This window comes from Madurella fahalii, assembly GCF_045866475.1.
Source record: "Madurella fahalii IFM 68171 DNA, scaffold_5, whole genome shotgun sequence".
In the NCBI taxonomy this organism is placed as follows: Eukaryota; Fungi; Ascomycota; class Sordariomycetes; order Sordariales; genus Madurella; species Madurella fahalii.
The window spans coordinates 2,202,879-2,225,454 of NW_027263975.1; the positions used below are offsets into that span (position 1 = coordinate 2,202,879).

Genomic DNA, 22,576 nt, shown 5'->3' on the forward strand with positions numbered 1-22,576 from the left:
GCACGGACCACAGTTAACGTTAGCTCAATTGCAGGTTTTCTCTGGAGCTGGAGCAGCGCCAAGGACTGGGGAGAACGAAGACCAGCACGAAACCCACGTGACGTTGCACCGCGGTCTTTGCTTGGCGTACAATCGCGCCCTGTTCCCAAACTGCCGTTTGTGACGGTTTGCCAGAGCGCTGTCGAGGCTGGCGGGCAAAACGGGCTGTTGGGCTAACTCGCGGTTGTACAGAGTGCTGAGCGCGCAATTGCCAATTGCTCGTGAACTATCTGCGGCCCATTGAGTGGCTGTCTTGGTTTGACTTCCCGGGCATTCCGTCTTCAATTGTTTGCCAAAAAAAAAAAAATCCCAGACCGGCAACTCGGCGCAAAGGGAGCTCCCGAGTTCTTCATCTTTGTGGGGCCCTCTCCCGCAATAAGTGGCGAGGGGCCTTTATACCTTGCCAATGCGCGACGGCAAAACGCAGCGTCGAGCTACTCCACCTTCCAGGCGATGACGACCTATTGTCCTGACACCTCGCCATTAAACGACGCACTGATTGCCGTTTCCAAACGTAATTTCCTACTCTATCGAGGAGTTGCAACCCTACAGTAAAGAGCTGTGGTCGGCCGTCGCGCGCTCCAATACCGCAGTCGCAAGCGCCGAGGAACAGGGGACGAGGCAAACGAGAATTCTTGATGGTGCTATCACGTTAGCCGCTTGCGCCAAGACATCGGCACAATGGCCGTCACGAGCGACATGTACGGGATAAGGCGCCTCGACTCCTCTTACAGTCCGCCTCATTCAGTCGGATAGCTGACAGGCATGTCTTGTGCAGATACAACCCGACCGAGACCTTGATTCTGGCAAATCCGCGCCGACGCTTCCGCACTGGTGTTCGATGGCAGTACGTCTCTCTCGCCCGAGTCATCCCTTGCCGCAGTCTGGCACACATACCATGTCTAACGCGCTGTCCTTAGGCACTGGCAGTTGCGGTCCCTCGTCGGTATCGAGGGCCAAAGCACCGTCTATTTCCCGGTTGGGACCGACCATCGAAATGTCCACGTCCAGCGCCTAAACACCAAAACACGAGAGACCGAAACAGTGAAAAGATTGGGTTTTATGCCGAGGTGTCTGGTGGCTCGCAACGGTTGGGTCTGCTGCGGAGGCGAGCTGGGCACGTTCAGCGCATTTCGAGTGGGCGAGGACGCCGAAAGAAGATTGGACTTCCAAGCGGATGATCGCCTCCCACTGTCCTCGGACCTCTCAGAAGCCATCTCCTCGTCGCTCGCCGAGGCTCTCTCCGACAAGAACTTGCAGGTCCGGAGTAACGTCTTTGGCAAAGACCGGGTGAACTGCATTACCCTCTGGTTTCCACCTGCGTCGGGCCAAGCGTTCGAAGGAGCGTACAATGAGGACGTCGCCGTCCTAGCCAACAATGACAGCTCGGTTGTTGTGGTCAGCCTCCGGGATCAGGAAGCGTTGGATAAGATCACGTACCCCGACTACATGAACCGCGGCGTCATATCTCCAGACGGCCGGATTCTCATTGCCATCAGCGATGATCCGTATTTATATATACACGAGAGAAAAGAGAAAAGATGCGAACCTGGCATATCGTTTCGTGTCGCAGACCGGCCGCTTTATGAGTGGGTTGCATGCGGCAGGGTCCAGCTAAAGAGCCAGAGCAAGGATGACCGGTCCGATAGCAGGTTCGTATCCGCATGAGATGCAATCGGAGGATATGCGATTGCTAATTGTTAGCAGGGGCAGCTTCGCGGCCTGCTTCTCTAGCACGGGGAGGTATCTTGCGGTGGGAACCCAGTATGGGACCATTTCCGTCTTCGACGTTGCAGCATTGACTGTGCCGGGGGCGGACCCATTACTTACGACGTTCACCACGTCGCGGCCGAATGCAGAACATGGCGCCGTGAGAGACATGGCATTTTCTCCTGGCGCCGTGGATCTTCTTGCTTGGACCGAAGACCGCGGCCGCGTAGGCGTTGCGGATATCCGTACAGGCTTCGACTCCCGGCAGATCTTGTACCTCGATAGGGACAATGACTTTGAGCACGTAGCCGTTGCGGATCGGAGCACAATTGATCCTCGTCTTCTGGAACAGCGGAACGATCGGGCCGAAACTTTATTATCAAATCTTGCAGACACGCTGGAGAACCGACAGGGCGGCCAGTCAGAAGGACAAGAGCCGCTGGGGCGTTACAATCTTCCACTGAGCCCCGAAGAGACAGCTGTATTGGAAGCCATACAGGATTTCCGTAGGCGTCAGGAGCAATATAATTCCGCTTCGGCTAGGACGGGCATGGAAAGTGGCGGCAACGGCAGCAGTAACAGCGGAAGCGGGGGTGGTAGCGGTAGCGGAACAGGGACCGGCAGCCGGCCACCTTGGGCCGAAAGAGCGACGCGTTCGACGCTGACCCCCGACGGTGCCCGGCCGAGAGAGCGCACGGCAAGCGTCTCCCGAGCCGTGAACGAGATCCTGGACAACATCCGCGAACAACGGGAGCGCATCCGGGACAGCCAAGAACGTCTTCGGACGCGGGGAGATGAGTACACCACGACAGAGAGGCGCCGGTATGCACCCCTTTCTGGACGCACAAGCGGCCCGGCCTTTGGACCCGGGAGTAGCGAGCGCCGCGCACTGATCTCGCGCCTCATGTCGAATGCAACCCCGGCTTCCTCTGGCAGCTGGGACAACGTTGAGGCTTTGTACGACGACCCCTCTTCAAACAGTGGCGATCCGCCTCCTCCTCCACCACCTCCCGACGAGAACACAAGTGCCGTTCTCACCCGTAGTTTTAGAGCCTTTGCTGACGCGCAGCGGCGTTTGCACAGGGCGGCCTACCTCATGCGTGAATGGGATGAGAACCCGTCGCGCCGGGTTTTTGGGTCCTACATGATGCACATACGCCCGGGACCCTACGATACCGCCGGGTTGGCGTGGAACGAGAGCGGCGACGTCCTGTTAGTCAAAATCCCCAGTCGTCATGATGGATATGAGGAAATTGCTAACGCCTAGTTCAAGGTTCGTGGGCGCTGAGAACGGCATCTACGAGTTTCGTGTAAATGTATTCGGAAGGAGATTGTATCCGAGCATCACGCTGAGCTAGGCCAAGTTTTTTTTTTTTTTTTTTTTTTTTTTTTTTTTTTTTTTGGTGTTTTTTTCTTCTCTTTTTTCTCTTTCTTTTTCTTTCTTTATTATTTTAAATTTTTACAGCACCGCTACGTAACAAATCGCGGGCATTGCATGGAAGGCGTCTTGGTGTTTTGGTGATCTTTGTGGCATGTCTCTTCTAGGCTGGGAAAACATGGAAGCCGAGACTGTCGACAGACTCACGGCGGGTCAGCCTTTATTCAACCAGCTGATAATATCTCTTATTTTAAGGCTGAAAAGCTCTTGATTCGGACGCGGATTAACCGAGAGGTTCCGATACAACAGAATGGCCATCGAGAAAGGAAAAAAGACATATTTCCATGTTTGCAGCAGATTAACTTTTAACTCGCCGAGCTCAATTTTGTGCCCTATGTGTTTGAACCATCTATGAATACAAAAGGCTCTTTACCTCTTGCGCTATGGCTAGGCAGCTTGTGAGGCCGGGACTCTCAATATTGAGCAGGTTGATCCACCCGTGGTAGCCAGCTTCCTTCTGGATCACAAAGTCTACGAAGCCCTTTCCGTGTGCCACGGCCCCGAGCTTCCCGAGCTTTGGTCGGATCCCGGCATAGTCTGGCTGCAGCTGTGTTTCGTCGAGGCCGGGGAGGTACTTTTTTACTTCCTCAATCGTCTGCGGCAGCCTCGCCTCATTGACGGCCAGGTCGTCGGGCGAGTCGACCCACTCGACGTCGGGGCCGAACTTGATGCGGCCGGCTAGGTCCAGCGTCAAGTGCGTACCCAGCCCGCCGTGGCCGGGCTCCGGAGCCGGGTAAACCAGCGTGCTCACCTTTGGGGTTGAAGCCGGGTATGAGAAGTAGTTGCCCTTGGCGTAGAACATCTGCTTGTGCCTTGACGGGGGAACGACCATGTTGTGCACGGCCACGGCACCCAAACCGGCAGAGTTGATGAGCGTCTCGGCTGTCACCGTCGAGACCTCACCGCTCTCGGCGTCCTTCACCGTCAGCTGCCACCCCGCGCTGCCGTTGTTACCGAGCGGGGTGATCGCCTCGACGGCGCTGCCCAGCGCGAGCGTGCCGCCTGCGTCCTCGAACCGCCCCAGTAGGCAGAGCATCAGTGCATGGCTGTCGATGATGCCGGTCGTGGGACTCTCCAGGATGCCTTTTTCCGCGCGCACGGCCGGCTCCCGCCGCGCCGCCTCATCCGTACCGACCCAGCGCACGGGGACATGGATTTCGTTGGCGCAGAAATCGTAAATCTTCCGGAGCGCTTCGAGCTGCAGGTCGGTCTGCGCGACGATCCACTTGCCCGTCCGCCGGTGGGGGATGCTATGCGCTGCGCAAAGCGAGTAAAGTTGCTCCTTGCCGCGGATGCATAGTTTTGTCTTGAGCGACGTGGCGCCGTAGTAAATGCCCGCGTGGATCACCTCGCTATTACGGCTTGATGTCTCGGTGCCCACCGCGCTGTGTCGCTCAAGGAGGAGCGTTGAGCCGCCGCCGCTGCGTCGGGCAAGTTCTTGGGCGACGGCGAGGCCAACGACGCCCCCGCCTATGACAGCATGGGTGAAGTCGGCCCCGGTCTGTTGCCGGCGGGAGGTGACGGAGAATAGCCTGGTATTTTTACAGGGCGTTGCCGACCTCGATATTGCCACGTGCGGCGACCAGATCGAGAAGGCTGGTCTTGCGAGAGGCCGCATTCTTTTTGGCACCGGGGTTTGTATAGGGGGTGCGTTTGGCGGGTGGTCCAACCCGTCAGTGGACCTCTAAAACAATGCTACTGTAGCAAAATGATTGCTGTCCTCCTGGCGGATTGCCGTAGACTGTTCGAGAATGCGCGGGACCTGACCCGGGGCTGCGGTCCCGTCCTCCGTCGTCGGCTTATCGCTGCTTCCTGTGGGCCAGACCCTCCGTGTGGGGTGGCTCTGGATTGCGTTGCCGAAGCAGCATTTGGAGCGGAAACGATTGGCCTCGTGACAGCCAATGACACATTTTTAGTCAAAGGGCACGGCTGATTGTCGACTGAGGTGCGGTTCGGTGCGAGTTGGCACAAAACGAGAAATGTTCCGGACGACTGATACCTGCGTCAGCCATGAAGTCAACATCTCCATACGCCGTAAACCTTGAGATGCCTTCAATGTGACGCTCGGCATCAAACAGTTAGTTCGGAAAAGCACTTCGGTGATTTGATCATAGCTCTGTGTCCAGCGTCATGAGCTAAAGGAATTACGAGGCTTTCTGATATTCTTGCCGCATCTTGGAAAGCCTTCCAAGCCTGGTGACGCAGGATGTCGGGTGAGAAACTGCAACCACTCATCATCAGGCGTGAGGTTTGCCATTTCACGAGTCCGAGCTGGAGGGCGGCTGGGTCCCCACAATTCTCCGCAGCCGGCCCTGTGGTGATGAAAATGCGTCACGCGGCAGGGCCTTCAGTGGCTTTCAGCCTCGAAGCACCCCACCTTCCCGCGCGCCAACATCTCGAACTAAGACAAAGCATTCCATCGTGGCCCACATCGTCATGCTCCCCAGGGAATCCACTTGACAACTTCAGAATATCTCCACCGGTTCTCTATTGATCCACGGCACTGCCCCAATCGGTGGACCGATTTCCAGTCTCCGACGACGACTGGCCGAGAGCCGCATTGTGGGCTGTTGCAACCGTCTCGGTGATCTGTTCGTCGGTCCTTGCTGTTGCCAATTCCAGTTCCAGGCGGCACCTACCGATTCCGGCTTTCGAATCGAGCATCGCGCCACAGTTTCCTATTTCAATATCTACCTGAGCACAGCCGTAGTCGGCAGAGGCAAACTCCCAACTTCCACTCTTACAATCTCTCAGTGCACAACCACCACCATCACACATCATGTCTCTCGATAACGAGCTGCTGAAAACAACAAATGGAGATGGCCAACCGTCGGCATCCCCTGGAAGACACCCGTCGGCCTCACTCCAGGCTGCCGCAACCCTCAACGCTGGTCTGCAGCGTGAGTCCCCATCTCGAGGTATGGATCCCACCATAAATTCTCGAATGTTCCGGATTGTTTGCTGATTCTAGTTCAGGCTCGTCAAACAGCAGCCCCTTCTCTCCTCGCCACGAGTCACCTAGCGCCGACCGCCGCCGTTCTCAGGTGCTCATGAACCTCCAGATTGCCGACCCATCGGTGCCAGCGCCCGGCGAGATGGTTTCAGATAGCCAGAGTAGCAGCTATCAAGCACCCAGCCCCTTCCCCATCTCAGGCTCTCCCCGGCTGATAGCCTCTGGTGGCCCGCATCACAACCGAACTATGAGTCTCGGCGAACTGCACCAGGAGTTAGAGAACGAGCAAGAGTCCCAGGTTAACCGACTCCTCGGCGAGATTCGTCGGCTGAAGGAGCAGCTCGAGCGCCAACAGCAGGGCCAGTCCGCGGTCGCCGGAGACGAAGCATCCGACCGAGCAGTGCCGTTCCCACTCTCGACGTCGTCTCCACGGACGTCATACCCTGCTGGTGCAAGTTCGGGCTCCTTGCCGCGGTCCCCTGGTTTCCCGCATCACCCACGCAGCTCGTTCGATATGGCGCGGTCAGATCTGCACCGTCGATCCAGGACCCCTAGCCGGCACGCCTCACCTCGGCTCCGCTCCACCTCGATCAGCGGCGACAGCGGCGAGCAGTGGGTCCTGGGCGGCCGTGACGAGAGCGCGTTTTATCAGGCCGAGACGCAGATGCTCATCCGGGAGAACCAAATGCTCCGCCATCGGATCCGGGAGTTAGGTGAGCTTTGCATGATCGATTGTTTTTTTCGAGAGAAACGACATTTGCTGATATTCCGGGAACAGAGGGCAAGCTATCTGAGTTGTCTGGCGCCAACACTCAACTTACCCATGAGCCCTCGCATTCATCGCACCTGAACCATTCGACGTCGGTGTCCGAGGACGATTCCGCTCAGCAGTCGTCCACCGCGGCACCTTAAGCCTACGTGCACCTCAAGCTACCGAGGTCGGACAATAATGACTTCATGATCACTTTATTTCTCTCTCTCTTTTTGTTCTTTTCTTTCTTTCTTTCTCTCTTTCTTTCTTTATTACTAGCGCATGATAATCAGCCAGGGTTACATTCTGGGGTGACACATGTTTTGCTTTTGCGATGGCGTTTATTGGCGCTCCGTCATTATTCTAGAGGGGTTTTCGCAAGATCCAAGCTGCACCAGGGAAAGTCTCCCCCCTTGAACCGGTGTTTTGGTGTTTGGTCCTCACCATATGGTGGGACATCATGGTAACTGGCCATAATGGTGGAGGTGGCCTTCACGTGCCGGGCTTGGGGCTGGACATATGTGGGCGGATGAGAGCAAGCACCTCTCAAAGGAATCGACATTAACGGGATGTATGATTAGCAACGTCGCGGGACGAAGAATGGTCTTAGTTTTCCGGTGATTTCAACAAGGCATATTTTCTCTCTCCTCATGTTATGGCGCTGTCGTCTGATAACATGCTGGGGCGGCAGCTATGAAACGAACGCAGTTGAGCCTGGAGAGTTTCTCCTGTGACGATGGATGACGGCATTGACGTGCGGAGCAGTGTCATGATTGGCAAGGATCACTGGTGGTCGTTTGCTCACACTACCCGTTCCCTCCTACACGCGGCTCGACGTTTGGAGATTCGAACCCGGCCGACCAGCCCTGTCACCTTCCTCTCCGCCCGGACCCGCCGGTGGAGCCCAAACGGTCACTCCGGCCGGGCAGGAACCAATGACGGGCAACGTAGGCAATGTTAAAAGGAAAATGTATTGACCTGGATTTCGAGATACGGTATGCTGTGCAGTCCACTACGTCCTTGGCAAAGCCTACTGCGACGAGGAGAGGAAGTTTGAATAAAAGAAGATGGGTCCTCCCCTTATTTGCCAGAGTTTTCACAGCTCAAAATGAGGGTTGGCGGTGCCGTTACATGGCGCTAATGCAGGAACTGGCCTTGACTCCCACAGGGGACGGGGATGTCATAACGTATCGGATAATACATTTTGTCGGTGTTACGGTTACAGTCGGAGCTGTTCTTGACGCGCCTTTCCGTAAGTATGGGCCTTATGTGCCCTTGACAGGACAGAAACAATCCTGCATTTGGAGCAGCCCCACCCATATTTTGTTTCTTTTTCCGTGTGGCCAAGGTGGCGATGGGAAACTCGATTTGAGAAACGTGACACCTGTGAGGGGGGAAGTGGTCTGAGACCAATCAGTGGTTATTGTTGTGTAACTGATAACTACTGTACTATGGTACGGATTGGCCAAGAGAGAGCGACAGAGAGTGGGGAGCCGTGGGTTATTTGTGTCGGAAATTGGGCCCGTCTGGCAGCGAAGATCTACGAGTCAAGTATCACAACTTGTAAGGAAATCATTCGCAGTGTGCAAGTAAGCAGTCAGACCGAGATGCCGAGATGAGGCCGCATATCATGTGCCTAGGGTTCCGGATCGCAACAGATGTGCAACGGGGGTTGTTTTCAAGGAAAAGAATTCTCAGCCACCAGAAAGGTGTTTCGCATCCAGCCCCTGCTCCACAGGACGCGGCTGAAAGCCAAAGACTTACGTTTCAGGGCGCAAGAGCCGAATGCCGGGGCGGGCAACTCGAACACGGGCATGGCCATCCTCTTCCTATGTTGATAGACTGGTTGATGACGATGGCGCAGGTTCTGCAGTTGATGTCGTCCCGGCACCAACACGGCTGAGTAAAGAATTTGCTCTCGTAAGGCGACGAAAATTTAGATCTTCACCCCGGGCTTCACCCTTGCGTGTTAGGCTGGTTCGGAACCGCCACCCCTGAATGATACCATTGGAGACAAGGGTCCCGTCCTGCCCAACAATGGCTCAATTCGAAGTGCCTAGGGGTCGCTTCCATGTCTCGGACTCGACTTCATAGGCTCTCTTTCTCTGGGGCCACGCGCTTTCCGCTGCGAGACGGGTACATGCGTGTACAGGTTCGATTTTATTTTCTTTTTATTTTCTTGAGATGCAGGCTGTCGGGAAGAGTTTCAGGCGCCAAACTTCCATGCTTGACCGGCTTGCTGCAGGTGGTCGATGCGAATCGGCTTCCATGACTTCCACAACTTCCATGACGCTGGGCCAGGGCAGCGCTAGCCTGGTTGCCAAGGCGCATAGCCGACACCGTTACACGCCCGCTGAGGCAGCTCCTTGGCGAGTTTTCAAGTCGGGCTTGGGGTACGCTGCAGAAGTACCGAGAATCGCTGCATCTAGATTGGATGTTGTGGAGGAAACAAGCAACAATGGTTGGCACACCCTGTGACTCGGGGCAGCAATGTATATAGGAATTCCCTGCCCCAATCGATCCCTCTCACACGCCTGTTTCCGCCCGTCTGCATGTCCCTTCGCTCGTTTGTTTCTTTCCTTCCTTGGTGTGCGCGCGCGCGGCACAAGACCGAGACGTCACAGTGCTCTGACGTATATTCGGCAAGCTGTCGTTATAATAATTTCCCGACCTTTTCAACCAACCACTCTCGTTGGCCATCCGGTCTTCCGTGTCCCGCAGCAGCCGGATCCGGGACGCGCCCTGCCTGCTTCGTTCTGTTGCTTGCTTACCCTCTTTTTACGCGTCTGCAGTCTGCGTCCGCATCCGCACTGCTTTGAACGCTCCTTCTTTTTGTTTCCTTCTTTTTGATGCTTCCCGGGCGGGTAATACCTGCTGCTTTTCGGCGACACACATACGGTTTTCGCTCGAACCGGCAATAAACAGAACAGCATTGTTCATCTGCCCGTGAGCGGCACGTCAGCCGCGTTTACCCGTCTGGAGACGTCCACCACACAGCATGCCCGACCCGCAGGACCCGGCCTCCTCCGGGGCCATACTCGAACCTATCCAGAGCCCAGTTTCGACTTCCAAGAGGATACGGCCACCGCACCCGGATGCCGGCGTCGGGGAGTCTGAGAGGGTGCCGTTAAGGATTGAAGCGGGAGAGAAGGCGCGCTGGAGAGATTCGAAATTGGGGCTTAAGAACTTCTTTGGCCGGAACAGAGGGGCATCCGATGCGGAAAGAGGACCGGCCTCCCCGAGACTGCCAGCTTCACCGCGCGAGGCGTCGCACAGGCTCGGCGGGATACGAGCCTCGCTAGCCGATATCAGCGGTTGGCATCACACCCAAGGACATCGGTCCGAAGTCTCGCTGCCTTCCTTAAAGTCACCTCCCCCGGTCCAAAGCTTGAGGCACAAGATATCGGCGAGCGGCGTGCGCCCGCAGCCTTCCCTCGAGGGACTCGCAGCATGGAACCCTCCGCCACTATTCCAAGCCTACCCCCAGGCGATTAAGCACGCCAGTCTGCCTGCGTGTACCGCTTCTGCCGAAGTCATTCTTCGGATGCACAACCACAAGAGCAGCGCCTCGTTCGGCAGCATATTAGGCCAAGTGACGCTCACATCCCAGATACCCGAAGAAGTGACGGACGACAAGGGCGAGAGGCCAAGAAGGAGGCATCGAAGGACTGCTTCGGGGTCTGCATCCAAGTTTGAGTGGACAACTAAAGTGTTCATCCTGGTCACATCGGGATACCTGCTGCAGTATGCTGGTGAAGGCTCCTTCGATAGACTTCCGGAGAGGGTACTCCAACTGGGAAAAGAATCGGCAGCATTCGCGAGCGATGTTATCCCGGGGCGTCACTGGGTTCTCCAGGTATCATCGATAGCAGAGCCTGATCGTGTCACTGCCTCTCATTCGTCTATCCGTGCGCGCCTCCCCTTCCGTGGCCAGGAGAGAAGGTGTTCCTCGACAATCCTGATGGTCTTTGAGAGTGCCGAGGATATGGATAGCTGGATTGCAACGTTGCGGCGCGAGATCGAGGCATTGGGTGGCAGGAAGGTTTTGTCCGAGACTGGTAAACCAAAGACCAGCGACCAGGATTCAAAACTAAAGAATCAGGCAAGCCAGAGAACCTTGGTCGTTAGGGACCCCAGCCGCTTCTCCCGTGTCATGTCGCCCGAGCCACCTGAACGACCTGAGCGTCCCGATCACCCTTGGGGCCAAGATCTGACACCCTCGAGCCCGGATATTCACTTATATCTCGCCCAGGACGTACACGAGCAGTCCTTCGACGACACCTCGACCGCAAGCGTGATCTCACATGACGGGAGACAGCTCGATGCTCTGCGGGATAGCACCAACCGCCTTTCTTTTATCTCATCGGGTCAACGGACTGGAGTCACATCAGCCGGCTCGTCACCCGCGTGTTCGCCGACCCGAGACTCATTTTTAGAGCGAGAGCCACTAACACCGGATCTCTCACAAATTGAGGAACAGCCGAGACCTAGGTTAAGGCCGAACGCTACGGCAATAAACGATCGCCGACAGTCGCTCCAAACAAAAAACCATGTCTTCGAGATGCGTGTCGCCACTGCACCGTCCCTCCGGCCTCACTCGACCTCGGCAAACTCTAGGCAGCCTGAAGCAGCCATACCGTCTGCCTCTGCTCCGCAACCGATGCCGAACTTCAGCGTGCCCCACAACGCAGGCATCCGGTACTCGTATACAAGGACGATGCCCGTAGAGCCGGCAAAAATTTCAAGCCCTCCCTTGGTAGGACGCATGGGCTTCCGGAGACCGCCGCCGTCAGTCTTGTCCATCAATCCTCGGCCCTTGTCTCTGGTAGAGGACCAGCCCTCACCTGTCTTCTCCCAGCTGAATCGAATCCGGTCGGTAACAGACAGCACCGGAAGCCCTATGTCGAGCGCGCCCCTCACACCACCCATGTCCTCATCCTCTTCGCATGGGCCTGATAGCAAAAGCTCCGGGTCCGAAAGCCATGATCTGTTCGCCCATAGGTCGAATACGGCAGCACGAGAGACCTTCCTGGAAGACGCGGTGCAGGCACCAACACTCTTCGCGAGGGTTAGACGATTCTCAATCGGCCAGGCAGATGTTGACTTGAAGGAATCCAGCATCACATCGCCAACCCGGGCTGCGCTTCTCGAACCCCTCGATATCCCACGGTCCAGGTCAGCGCTCGGCACGTACGGGGCAAACCTGTCCCCAGCACAAGCAAATCCAAGGCCGGAGCGTCGAGGCCGAAGGCTCAGTTCCCCCTCGCAACGGCATGATGAAAGACTCTTCCCATTCAGCTCACCTCCATCTCCCCTGAGAGTACGGGAGCCATCCTTGAAACCAGTACCTAGGTCGTCGCAGCATCTCAGGGTTGATTCGCTAGTTTCCCCGAGTCTTTTGCAGAGACGGAGCATGTCACAACTGGCCGAGGGCCCTCCACCGGGGCCACCACCGACTAAGGCTCTCCCTCCCGTTCCACGGAAAGTATCCAAGGTGACGATTGTCCCGCCGCCGGGGTTCATATGATGAATTTGCGTCGCGACATGCCACGCCACATTACTGAAGACCAAAGAGTTCCTGATTACAAGGATCAAGATCTAGCCCATAGTCTCATACTACATAACTGCTATCGAACGAAGCGACGTCCTTGACGAATCAACCAGGGCGACGTTCAGAACCGAATTCTGCTTTCTTTCTTTTTTTTCCCTTTTTGTTCTGCTGCCTTTCGTGGAGCGGGCGTCTTGACGAAGCAGAGGGTTATTTTTTATAAGCCCATGGGATTGGAGGGCTGGCGGGATTCAGGAAGGATATCCGGCGAATCCGTAATGAGGAAGTTATACCCAAAGCACGATGTTCGACGACAACAAATTTTCCTTCGTATTCTCCGGCGGCACATATATTATCTGTATCATAGAATACCTATCTAGCGGGCTGCTAATGGAGGTGTGGGAATACGATGAGATCCGGCAGTCTGCTGGCGCAGTCTCCAAATCTGTGAAGTTTTGCGGATACGAAGAGGAGGCCAAACAGAAAAAGGCAGTGTGACTGCACCTTAAGGTATCATGATTCAAAGAGTTGCTAGAGTTTTGCGCAGAAAATCGAATGAATGATCCTGTTTCGCTTAATCGCCAATATCTCAGCTTAGGATTGTAGTAGAAAGCTCAATGGTTAACGTTCTCTCTTGACAGAGCTCGAGGGGCACGAACTGAAGTGAGACTGGCCAATCCTTCTCTTCATGGTTTGGAGGGGCGAATCTCGCACCTACCAATTTTTGCCCCACACTCGAATATCCAAAAATTGGCACTCAAACATTTCATTCTCTCAAACCCCACCAAAACCGTCGACACTAGAATATCGCAACCAGGGAACCTCTACGGAGCGCTCGAGCTGCATAGCACCGATAAAGAACCGATAGCCAGATCTCAGTAGACCGCTTTTCGACAACATGGCAGCCCAAACAAAGTGGGTAGCGCTTGCGACTCGGTGCACAAATATCCGATTTTCTGACTAACGTCGCCATTTGATAGGCACGACTGGGCTGACGACGAGGACCTCGAGGAGACGACGACGGTCGACCTGCCGCCGCCCCAAAAGATCCAAAACAAAGACGGTAGCACAACCATCATCGAATATCGATACAACGATAATGGACAAAAGGTTAAGACGACGCGGCGGATCCGCTACATCACCCACCGCGAGGTCGTTAACCCGCGCGTCGCCCAGCGCAAGAGCTGGGCCAAGTTTGGCGCAAGCGCAAAGGACCCGCCCGGCCCAGCGCTCGATACCACCTCGGTCGGGGAGAATATCATCTTCCGCCCCTCGATCAACTGGCGCAAGGACGCCAAGGACGAGAGCAAGGACCCCAATGCCCAGGCCATGAAGGACAAGCTCAAGGACAAGAAAGTCAAGTGCCGTATTTGCAACGGCGAGCACTTTACTGCGCGCTGCCCGTACAAGGACACGATGGCACCCATAGGCGAGGCTGGCGCCGCCGACGTAGCCGCCGGCATGGGCGACGAGCTGTCGGGGCCGGGCGCTGGGGCCGGTGCCGCGGGTGCTGCCGGCACGGGCAAGAAGGGCTCATACGTGCCACCTGCGCTGCGCGGCGGCCCGGCCGGCGCGGGTGAGCGGATGGGGGGTGGGAAGTACGGCGAGCGGGACGACCTTGCGACGCTCAGAGTTACCAACGTGAGTTATTTCGTCTCGCCCGTCGGGCCGCGCTCTTATACTAATACAATGTGTTACAACAGGTCTCCGAGATGGCCGAGGAGTCGGAGCTGCGGGAGATGTTCGAGCGCTTCGGTCGTGTCACGCGCGTCTTCCTTGCCAAGGATCGCGATACCGGTCTGGCAAAGGGCTTTGCGTTTATCAGTTTTGCAGATCGCAACGACGCGGTAAAGGCGTGCAACAAGATGGACGGCTTCGGTTTCAGGCACTTGATCCTGAGGGTGGAGTTTGCGAAGAAGGCTCAGTAAGCTGGAGAGCGTCAAGCTGGGGCGCAGAGAGGGAACTTGGGGGAACCGGGAAGGAGCTAGACTGGGAAATCCGAACGGGATGGCTTTGCAGTTTGGAATTCGTTATGACTAGGCTGCATCTTGGGCGCGTGATTTGGCTTGGTACTCGATCAAAAAGTGGCTGTTGCTAAGTCTGCTGAGTCGTTGGCTGGTTAAGGAGGCCGGGACCCGTCATGTCTCAAATGAAGGGCAGTGTGAGTATCATGAATGGCTCATCTTGGTTTCCCATGTTGGATTGAGCGGCAGAGATGCTACCCAACTACCTACATTGGAAAGTCCTTTTGAAACAGTGAACATAGGCACGAGTTTTGACAGCTATCCAAGTTAACCCGCCATTCCCGACCCTTTCCCCCGTGTTGTAACCCAGGTGCTACTCTGAGCCCCGATTTATCACCCAAGCTCGTCAACCCATCTTAGCGAGCCAAGCAAACCAATTTATAACACCGCAAGGGAAATCGATAAAAGTTGACAGAGCATACGGCAATGCGAGGAGCCCGAAAAACAACCAGGACTCGCCTCCCATTCAAATGAACCTTGCTCCATCCGTCTAGAAGGTCCAACCGGCTGGTGTGCTCCTGTCGTCAACCGTATTCATGCCCCGTCAAGCCATTAGTACAGAAAGGGGTATTAGGCGGTAAGGAAATTCGGCGGGAAAAGACAAGAGGGGATGGTAATAGACGAATGAAAAGTGACCGCATGTCGGCAAGTCTGTCAATGAGTGTATGTAAATAAGTGTTAGATCCGGAGATTGTGCGGAATGGTGGTGGGTATTGGCCAGTAGAGTCAGAGCGAGCAGATGAAACGAGGGGGATATGACAGGAAATGGGAAACACTGTGATGAACAAACAACAAGGGGGGGAAGTAAGAAAAAAAAAGAAAAAAAAAAAAGAGAAATATAAGAAAATGAGAGGCTTGAGATGATGGAGTGTTAGTAATGAGTGAGGCATGCACGTATATCCTCCTCTTTCTCCTCTTACCCCTTTGCCCCGCTGATTGATCGGTGAGTTCGCCTCCCCACTCTCCCTCCCCTTCCCTCTCTCCCAACCCCAAATCACCCGCTCTCTCTACTCCCTCTCCCCCCTATCACTCCCCTCCCCCTCCTCATCCCCTTCCTTCTCTCTTTTGTCCTCAGTAGCACCAGCAGCGGCAGCAACAGCAGCGATCTTCTCATCCAACCGCCTCCTCTTGTCCTCGACCTTCTTCCTCTTGACCTCCTCCCTCCTCGCCCGCCTCGCCTCTTGCTTCTCCCTGAGAACGTACGGAACGCTCTTAATCACGGCCAGCATAAGTTTGGCGCCCAGACGGAAGTGTTCCTTGGAGGCGCGGAAGTGGTCCTTGGACGAGGCGAGGTTGGCGCGCGCCGCCGCCGAGCGCTTCTTGGCCCTGTAGGCGCGCTCGGCGCGCTCAGCCTGGCGCAGCCGCTCCGACGCGCGCCGGGTCGTGATCTTAAGGGCTGCCTCGGTGCCCGAGGTGCCGGGCCGCTGGAGGGGGGCGACGGTCACTTGGGGGTCTGCCGGGAGGGGTTTGGATTCCGAGCTGGTGGAGGAAGTGGGAGGGGGTGGGGCGGCTTTGCTTGGGGCTGAGCGAGCCATTTTGTTTTGGTTGAGATAGGAAAGCATGTATGTGTGGATATATATATATATATCGAGGATGTGCTAGAATGAGTGATAAACGAATGGACGGCCGCTGAACAGGCCACGAGGGAGGTTGACTGGTTAGATGTTTGGCGGATGGGGAAGTTCTAGAAACAAACGCCACACAGCTGGCTTATATCCCTACCTGTGCGGTACCTACCTGCTGACAATTTTCTTTGCTACTATTCTCGTCTTGTCGCGGTCCGGGGCCGACACGCGCCTGTTCAAAGTTTGGGAAATCTCGTCCCCATCGCGTTCATGCGATGCTCCTACGACCCCTGGACTATGGCGATGACGAACCTGATCCGCAGCTGGCACGCAGCCGGCGACAGATGGTAGACTGGTGAAGCATGAAATCCAATCAAACTCGATGAGACGCTGGGCGGGTATGCAAGTCAGAAAGGTTGAAGTTCAATATGGGCCGGTGACTGGCTGTACCTGCCTTGCCACACCCGACAGTTCGGGTCGAACGGCACTGCCAGATTCTGCAAAGCTTTTTCCCTCCCATCCCAAAAACCGCTGGAATCCGATGAAAGATTGCGCCTCCACATGAGCCGCAATGTGTACAACCCCTTGCAAGCCACCAGCACAAGCGAGCCTGGTGGGAACTGCCGATGAACGGAAATGCGGGCCACAAGACGACAGCCTGGCTGCTCCGCTGTGAACCGACTGGCCGAGATCGTGGACCCCCATGGATACCCACAAAAAGCCAGCAGAGCATGTGAACTAGTGTGTAAAACAGAAAACCCCCAGTCAACTTGGCCAATTCCCGCCCGGGTGCGTTTGCAACACTCTGCACGCGCAACTGCCGACTGGTGTGGGTGACGTCGTTTTGGAAATCTGTCACGGCGGGAAAAGGGAAAACCAGAAGTACCTTTGGGCCAACCGGCGGTAGAGTTACCCACTGACGTGACGTTAAAATTTTGCTTGGCGTTACGAGATCCCGCTGGCCTGTCCCTGGGGGTCACACGATCTCCTCTTCTTTTACCCCTCCTACGTCAACTCTGGTGATGCTTCACCCTCGACAAAGCTCAACGCTTGTCCCAATCGCTAGATCGGTCTTCAACACCGAGAATTGAGCATGAGCACGTCCATAAGCGGGCCTTCGGGGCCCGGAAACATGCGCCAACGCGTAAAAGCACCCTCCACCCCGAGCGACGCCAATGGAGAACAGGACCGCGTCAAGAAGACCTACGGACGCACGCCGGACGGAACGGGTATGTCGTCCCCTCACCCCTTCCCTGCATATTGCAGATGTAAAACCTGCTGCTGACGGGGACCGTAATTCCGCATAGTGTTCGTCGTGCCCGAGACCCACGACATGGTTTCGCAGTTGCTAGACCCCCGCGAGCCGAAGAACCTCTCCGATGTCGTGGTGTTGGCCATCCTCCTGCTCCACATATGGGCGGCATACGCGCTTCCGTCGAGCTTCAAGCGACCCGTATTCGCTGCCATCTTTCTGTTCTGGAGGGCCGCATACAATGTGGGCATCGGCTACCTCTTGACCGTCCAGTCCAACTACAAACTCCTGGTTACATGGGCCAAGAGGCTGAAGCTCTTTGAGGACCCGTCAACTGGAAAAAACCCGCGCCCATGGCTCTATAAGCTGCTTCAACGCGAACTCGAGGCCAAGATTCCCAAGGACTACAGTATGGACCAGGCGCCCATCGAATACAACACCTGGCTTGTGTTTCGCCGCATCGTCGACCTGATCCTGATGTGTGACTTTGTGTCATACTGCCTGTTTGCCGTTGTTTGCGGCCACAAGCCTGAAGGCGAGGGATTCAGCATTACCGCTGCTCGCTGGACGGCTGGCCTCGCCCTTGTCGGCTTCAACCTCTGGGTCAAGCTGGACGCGCACCGAGTCGTGAAGGACTATGCCTGGTACTGGGGTGGTAAGCAGCCGGTCTCTTCGTCGCTTGGGCCTGATCTATTGATACTGACAATCTTACAAGACTTCTTCTACCTCATCGAGCAGGAACTTACCTTCGACGGTGTGTTTGAGATGGCACCGCATCCCATGTATTCCATTGGTTATGCCGGGTATTACGGCATCTCCATGATGGCTGCGAGCTACGAGGTGCTGTTCATCTCTATCCTCGCACATGCCGCTCAATTTGCATTCCTGGCCATTGTCGAGAACCCTCACATCGAGAAGACCTACAATCCCCCGCCGCCCCGTATCCGCGCCGAGTCGGAAGCTAGTAGTCAGGCCGAGTCCGTGGCCGAGTCTTACAAGAAGTTGGCAACGAATCCGGACACTCCCTTGCCGGTCCACGACCTCCTGGGCTTCAAGAATTTCGACTTCTTCCGGACGACAGATTACTCTGCGCTGCTTCTCGTTGGCTACTTTGCGGCCCTAGCTCTTGTCACGCCGTCCACACCCACGTACCAAGCCTTATTCGTTGCCAACGCCCTATTGTGGCGCCTGTGGTACTCGGTCGGCCTTGGGGTCATTCTGACCAAGCAGTCCAACGAGAAGATGTTCACCAGGCACTTCCTCAAGTATGGTGAAACCCCAGGAGAGGCGTGGCGGCAGTGGAAGGGTATGTATTATCTGAGCATGACCATGTGCCATGCCTCGTTCCTCGCCGCATGCTGGAAGATGTATACCTACCCAGAGGACTGGGGTTATGGATGGGTGCTCTTGAAGCACGTGGTCGGCTTGGGTTTGGTCGCGCTGCAGGTATGGACGGCCACGAGCATCTACGACTCTCTCGGCGAGTTCGGCTGGTTCTATGGCGACTTCTTTTTCGACAGCACGGGAAAGCTCACCTACACGTCCATCTACCGTTTCCTCAACAACCCCGAGCGCGTCATCGGCACGGCCGGATTGTGGGGCCTGGCGCTCATCACTTGGAGCAGGGCGATCTTTATGATTGCTCTTATTGGCCACATCCTGACTCTTGGTTTTATCTCGTACGTTGAGAAGCCGCACATGCAAAAGATCTATGGTGAAAACTTGCGCAAGGAGGCCGGCCTGACAAAGTTCATCAAACGCTCGCTCCCGGAGCCGGTAAAGGGATTGCAGCTGAGCGTGGACAAGGTGCTGGATGATACCAAGCACTTCGTCGACGACTTTGTCGAAGTAGCTCGTTCGAGGCTGGCGGCCGGGTCGTCCACCATCGTCAGGGACACTACAGCTCTCTTCAACAAGTACCCCGCTCGTCTAACGCTCAGTCGCATCGCGCCCGACCTCGCCGGCTACGACCCTAAGCACTACAGCATCTCGATGGAGGGCACGCCGTTGGTGGCGGCCGACGAGAAGGCTAGCGGCAAGGAGAGCGCCAGTGCGCGGGTGCCCAAGGATGTCAAGACCAAGGTGTTCGAGTACGGCGCTCCGATTCGCGTTAAATGGACTGCGCCTGCCACGCACAGCAAGAAGGACTGGGTGGGTCTGTACATGGTGACGGACAACAGATCAAGGGAGGTTACCGAGGTTCCGTCCCTTGGCCGCTGGGTCCCGACATGCCCCGGGAAATACGACACCACCACCGACCAGGGCATTGTTTCGTGGGATCGGCCTATTGGGGGCTCCGACGTGGATCTCGTGCAGGGCGAGATGGTATTCGAGGGAGACAAGCTGTGGTGGACACAAGGCGTTTTTGAGTTCAGGTACCATCACGGCAGCGGCCACAACGTCATGTCCATTTCGGAGCCCTTTGAAGTCCGGATTGCCAGGGTAGATGACGAGTGCGCCGTGAGTTGCCGCGAGGAGGTCGAAAGGGCGCTTCTGCCCATCGTCCGCAACTGCCTTGATCGCGACCCGGATATTGCCCCGGCTAACGCGGAGGAGCCGTTTGGCGCCCACGTGGAGAGGGACAGCAAATACGCCAAGAGGGTCGTGTATGCTATCCACCACATGTTTGGTGTCGAGTTTGCTCCGGCCGTGGTGCCCGCCGATGGTAACGTGAGGAAGCTTGCGTGGCGGGTATGCAGCGCGAAAGAAGTTCTTGTAAGTGACCTCTCCAGGCAGCCACCTATGTACAGCATCATACTGACAGCGAAATACAGGCGCCTTATAGCATGTCCCAGACACAAGGGCTCAAAGGACCCGCGACACCTGTTAGAGACAAATTCCCGGATGCGCTATAGAGGTGGTGGCACATTGTCTAAAGCTTATCTAGATGGGATGGTCTAAGCATTGTTTAGATGGCGTGAACGGGGAGTAGCGGAAATGCATGAGATACCAAGGTCTATAGATGTTGGGTTAGTGAAAGCAGATCTAGACGGGGCGTTATTCAGCTAGATTTACATAGCATAAGAATAAGTTTCGTTGACCGGCATAGATAAGAGGACGTCAAGCGTCGTGCATGTCGTCGATGGTTACACCCGAACAGAGCTGGTGGCGAGCTGGTGCCCATGAACGTTTTCTTCTAGCGAATAGTGATCATAAGGGAGATTCTGTCCACATCTCGGTTTCTGTCGAGCTGCCATAGGAAGCGATCGCTAGAACGGGTGTGCCGAGTGATTTAACAGGGAAGAAGTACGTGACAAAGCATGGCCCGCCGCTGTATGATCTATAGGGCGAGGGTCCTGCTTTCCGCTCGCATGACACTCCTAAGTGCAAAGATAATACGCTCCGTTGTTTAGAATCGGATGAGCAAGATAAAAGGCAGTAGTTTCTATTTAGCTAACCGAAAAGGAAAAAAAGAAAACACATACTCATGAACTCATGTCTACAGAGGAAAACCAAAGTGCCAAGATACATTGAAAAGGAGAGTAAGAGACCAGACGAGAGAATTTGAGACGAGAAACACCAGCATCAATGAACATCTTGGATCCAGTCCAATCGTTCTCCCCTTTCAAAACCGCCCTTCTCCCGTATCCGACTGTCATAACAGATCCCGCATCCCCAGCGTCCCTAATGCATCAAAAAGTCCTCATCCTCAAGCAACTCCTCCCTCACGTCAGGGTCGCGTAGATCCTCCTCCAGCGAAACACCTCGCTTCGTCTTCTTCGTCTTCGTCAGCCGCATCTTGACGCTGCGGGCAAGCGCCCGCCTGGCCTCGGCAGGCGTGGCCGTCCCCGCCATCTGCACGGGCACGACGCCGCCAAAGGGGCCGGCCCGCGCCGAGTTCTGGCAGCGCACCAGGCAGACGTTGTCCTGTCCGGCCACGGTGCCGGTGCAGCTCTGCGAGGCCGGGATGGAGGCGGTCAGGGGGAAATCGGTTGCTTCTCCGTCCTGTTTCATATTGCGTGATTATATTAGCATGTGAGAGTGTTCGTAAGAGAGGGGGAGAAGAGAGGGGAGGGGGGGGGGGGGAGATGGTGGTGGGACTAAGAGGAGCAGAGCATACCCTATTCCTGGACCGCCGGCCCGGCACGTTCTGCGTGACGGTGATGCCCTGCCAGGTGGTGCCCGTCCCGTCGGCGTTGATCATGCACTCGTAGGGACCGGCCCCGTCCGAGTTGACCTGGTGCAGCGTCATCTGCAGCTCCCCACCCGGCGTCACCTGCGGGAGCTGGTCCCCCGTCTCGGCCAGGATTGCCTGCGTCCCCGCCTCGAGCTGGTTATCGCCCCCGGCGAGTGTCTCGCCAAAGGTCTCGGCTGAGTCCCCCCGGAAGCGGGTGCTGTCCTGCTGGAAAGGCCGCCGGCGGGTGCCATCGCGTGGAGTGGACGTGTCGACGCCGAGGGCCATGCCCGTGCCGCCGGCGTCGCCGACGGCTGAGACTATGGCGCCGTGGCCGGCTGCGGGGTTGATGAAGGTTGATGCAGTGAGGAGGGCGAGAGCAAACTTGATGATAGCGTTAGGAGCCATTACGGTGGTGGGTTGTGTAGTGAATGTCTTAAGGGGCTAAGCGGGTTGTGATATTAAGACCTGCCCTGCAGGGTGTATGATGGAAACGTTGGCGGTGAACTTGGTTCAATGCATGCTCTGATGGAGACAAAGGCAAGGACACTCCGAGCTGTGTCTGCCGTGCTCATTATATAGAGAATTTTGCGAGGACATCACCGCCTTGGCCCCTTGGAGCCCCATGTCCCTTCGTCAATATCTATTCCCCTGTCCTGCGCGCCCAGTTTCAGCGTCAGTTACCCAAGACATGATGCTGGAGCTATCACCGGCACTGGGACGCAAGGATAGCCATATTGGGCTGGTCGCTTGGGCACCGCCTCTCGGGAAGTGTAATCATGAATCTGCCGCAAGATCTCGTGATAGGTTATTCCACAGCCGCCCGGGGATCTTGACCGTGCCATTGCTCGGTTCCGTCAAACTCTACCGAGGAGCTTTCTTACTGGTCGATTGTGAGGATCAAGAGCCCCGGTCTAACTTCTCGGACCCATGCAGCGGATCTGAAGATCGAGGGGGGCACCGACTTTCCACAACCTAGTCGCCCGGCAGTGATCTACTACCCACAGATCAAACGGCAGAGCTTGTCGTGCGCAACCTAACCCGGAAAGGAGGAATGGAACTTGCCCCCGAAGAGTTCCCGTCTTGGTTCCGGGCGCGCATTGTTTCGCATTTGGGGTCATTTCTGGGTGGCATTTTCGCCATGTCGGAAGAGCGGGCGACGGGTGTTCAAAGCACGATCAC

General features: G+C 56.1%; 8 protein-coding genes across 8 annotated transcripts; 5 read left to right on the forward strand and 3 right to left on the reverse strand.

Moving 5' to 3' along the window:
* Window positions 1–720: 720 nt before the first annotated feature.
* Window positions 721–3,107, forward strand: MFIFM68171_09224 (WD domain-containing protein; the record flags this gene model as incomplete). The annotated part of the gene is made up of 5 exons (XM_071064643.1): window positions 721–740; window positions 818–886; window positions 960–1,691; window positions 1,747–2,961; window positions 3,017–3,107. The coding sequence occupies 5 exons, from the start codon at window positions 721–723 to the stop codon at window positions 3,105–3,107; spliced, it is 2,127 nt and encodes a 708-aa protein (XP_070920744.1).
* Window positions 3,108–3,536: 429 nt separating this feature from the next.
* On the reverse strand, window positions 3,537–4,805 carry MFIFM68171_09225 (L-2-hydroxyglutarate dehydrogenase, mitochondrial; the record flags this gene model as incomplete). Its single annotated transcript, XM_071064644.1, has 1 exon — window positions 3,537–4,805. The coding sequence occupies one exon, from the start codon at window positions 4,803–4,805 to the stop codon at window positions 3,537–3,539; it is 1,269 nt and encodes a 422-aa protein (XP_070920745.1).
* A 1,161-nt stretch (window positions 4,806–5,966) lies between these two features.
* MFIFM68171_09226 (FAD dependent oxidoreductase) lies at window positions 5,967–7,052 on the forward strand (the record flags this gene model as incomplete). Its single annotated transcript, XM_071064645.1, has 3 exons — window positions 5,967–6,105; window positions 6,164–6,853; window positions 6,919–7,052. 3 exons carry the CDS (start codon window positions 5,967–5,969, stop codon window positions 7,050–7,052), a joined length of 963 nt encoding a protein of 320 aa, XP_070920746.1.
* Window positions 7,053–9,889: 2,837 nt separating this feature from the next.
* Window positions 9,890–12,418, forward strand: MFIFM68171_09227 (PH domain-containing protein; the record flags this gene model as incomplete). Its single annotated transcript, XM_071064646.1, has 1 exon — window positions 9,890–12,418. One exon carries the CDS (start codon window positions 9,890–9,892, stop codon window positions 12,416–12,418), a length of 2,529 nt encoding a protein of 842 aa, XP_070920747.1.
* Window positions 12,419–13,337: 919 nt separating this feature from the next.
* On the forward strand, window positions 13,338–14,367 carry TIF35 (translation initiation factor eIF3 subunit g; the record flags this gene model as incomplete). The annotated part of the gene is made up of 3 exons (XM_071064647.1): window positions 13,338–13,354; window positions 13,420–14,080; window positions 14,143–14,367. The coding sequence occupies 3 exons, from the start codon at window positions 13,338–13,340 to the stop codon at window positions 14,365–14,367; spliced, it is 903 nt and encodes a 300-aa protein (XP_070920748.1).
* Window positions 14,368–15,470: 1,103 nt separating this feature from the next.
* On the reverse strand, window positions 15,471–15,998 carry MFIFM68171_09229 (uncharacterized protein; the record flags this gene model as incomplete). Its single annotated transcript, XM_071064648.1, has 1 exon — window positions 15,471–15,998. One exon carries the CDS (start codon window positions 15,996–15,998, stop codon window positions 15,471–15,473), a length of 528 nt encoding a protein of 175 aa, XP_070920749.1.
* Window positions 15,999–17,121: 1,123 nt separating this feature from the next.
* CHO2 (phosphatidylethanolamine N-methyltransferase) lies at window positions 17,122–20,135 on the forward strand (the record flags this gene model as incomplete). Its single annotated transcript, XM_071064649.1, has 4 exons — window positions 17,122–17,257; window positions 17,336–17,935; window positions 17,996–19,995; window positions 20,055–20,135. The coding sequence occupies 4 exons, from the start codon at window positions 17,122–17,124 to the stop codon at window positions 20,133–20,135; spliced, it is 2,817 nt and encodes a 938-aa protein (XP_070920750.1).
* Window positions 20,136–20,904: 769 nt separating this feature from the next.
* Window positions 20,905–21,802, reverse strand: GAS1 (1,3-beta-glucanosyltransferase gas1; the record flags this gene model as incomplete). The annotated part of the gene is made up of 2 exons (XM_071064650.1): window positions 20,905–21,225; window positions 21,341–21,802. The coding sequence occupies 2 exons, from the start codon at window positions 21,800–21,802 to the stop codon at window positions 20,905–20,907; spliced, it is 783 nt and encodes a 260-aa protein (XP_070920751.1).
* Between the last annotated feature and the right edge of the window lie 774 nt (window positions 21,803–22,576).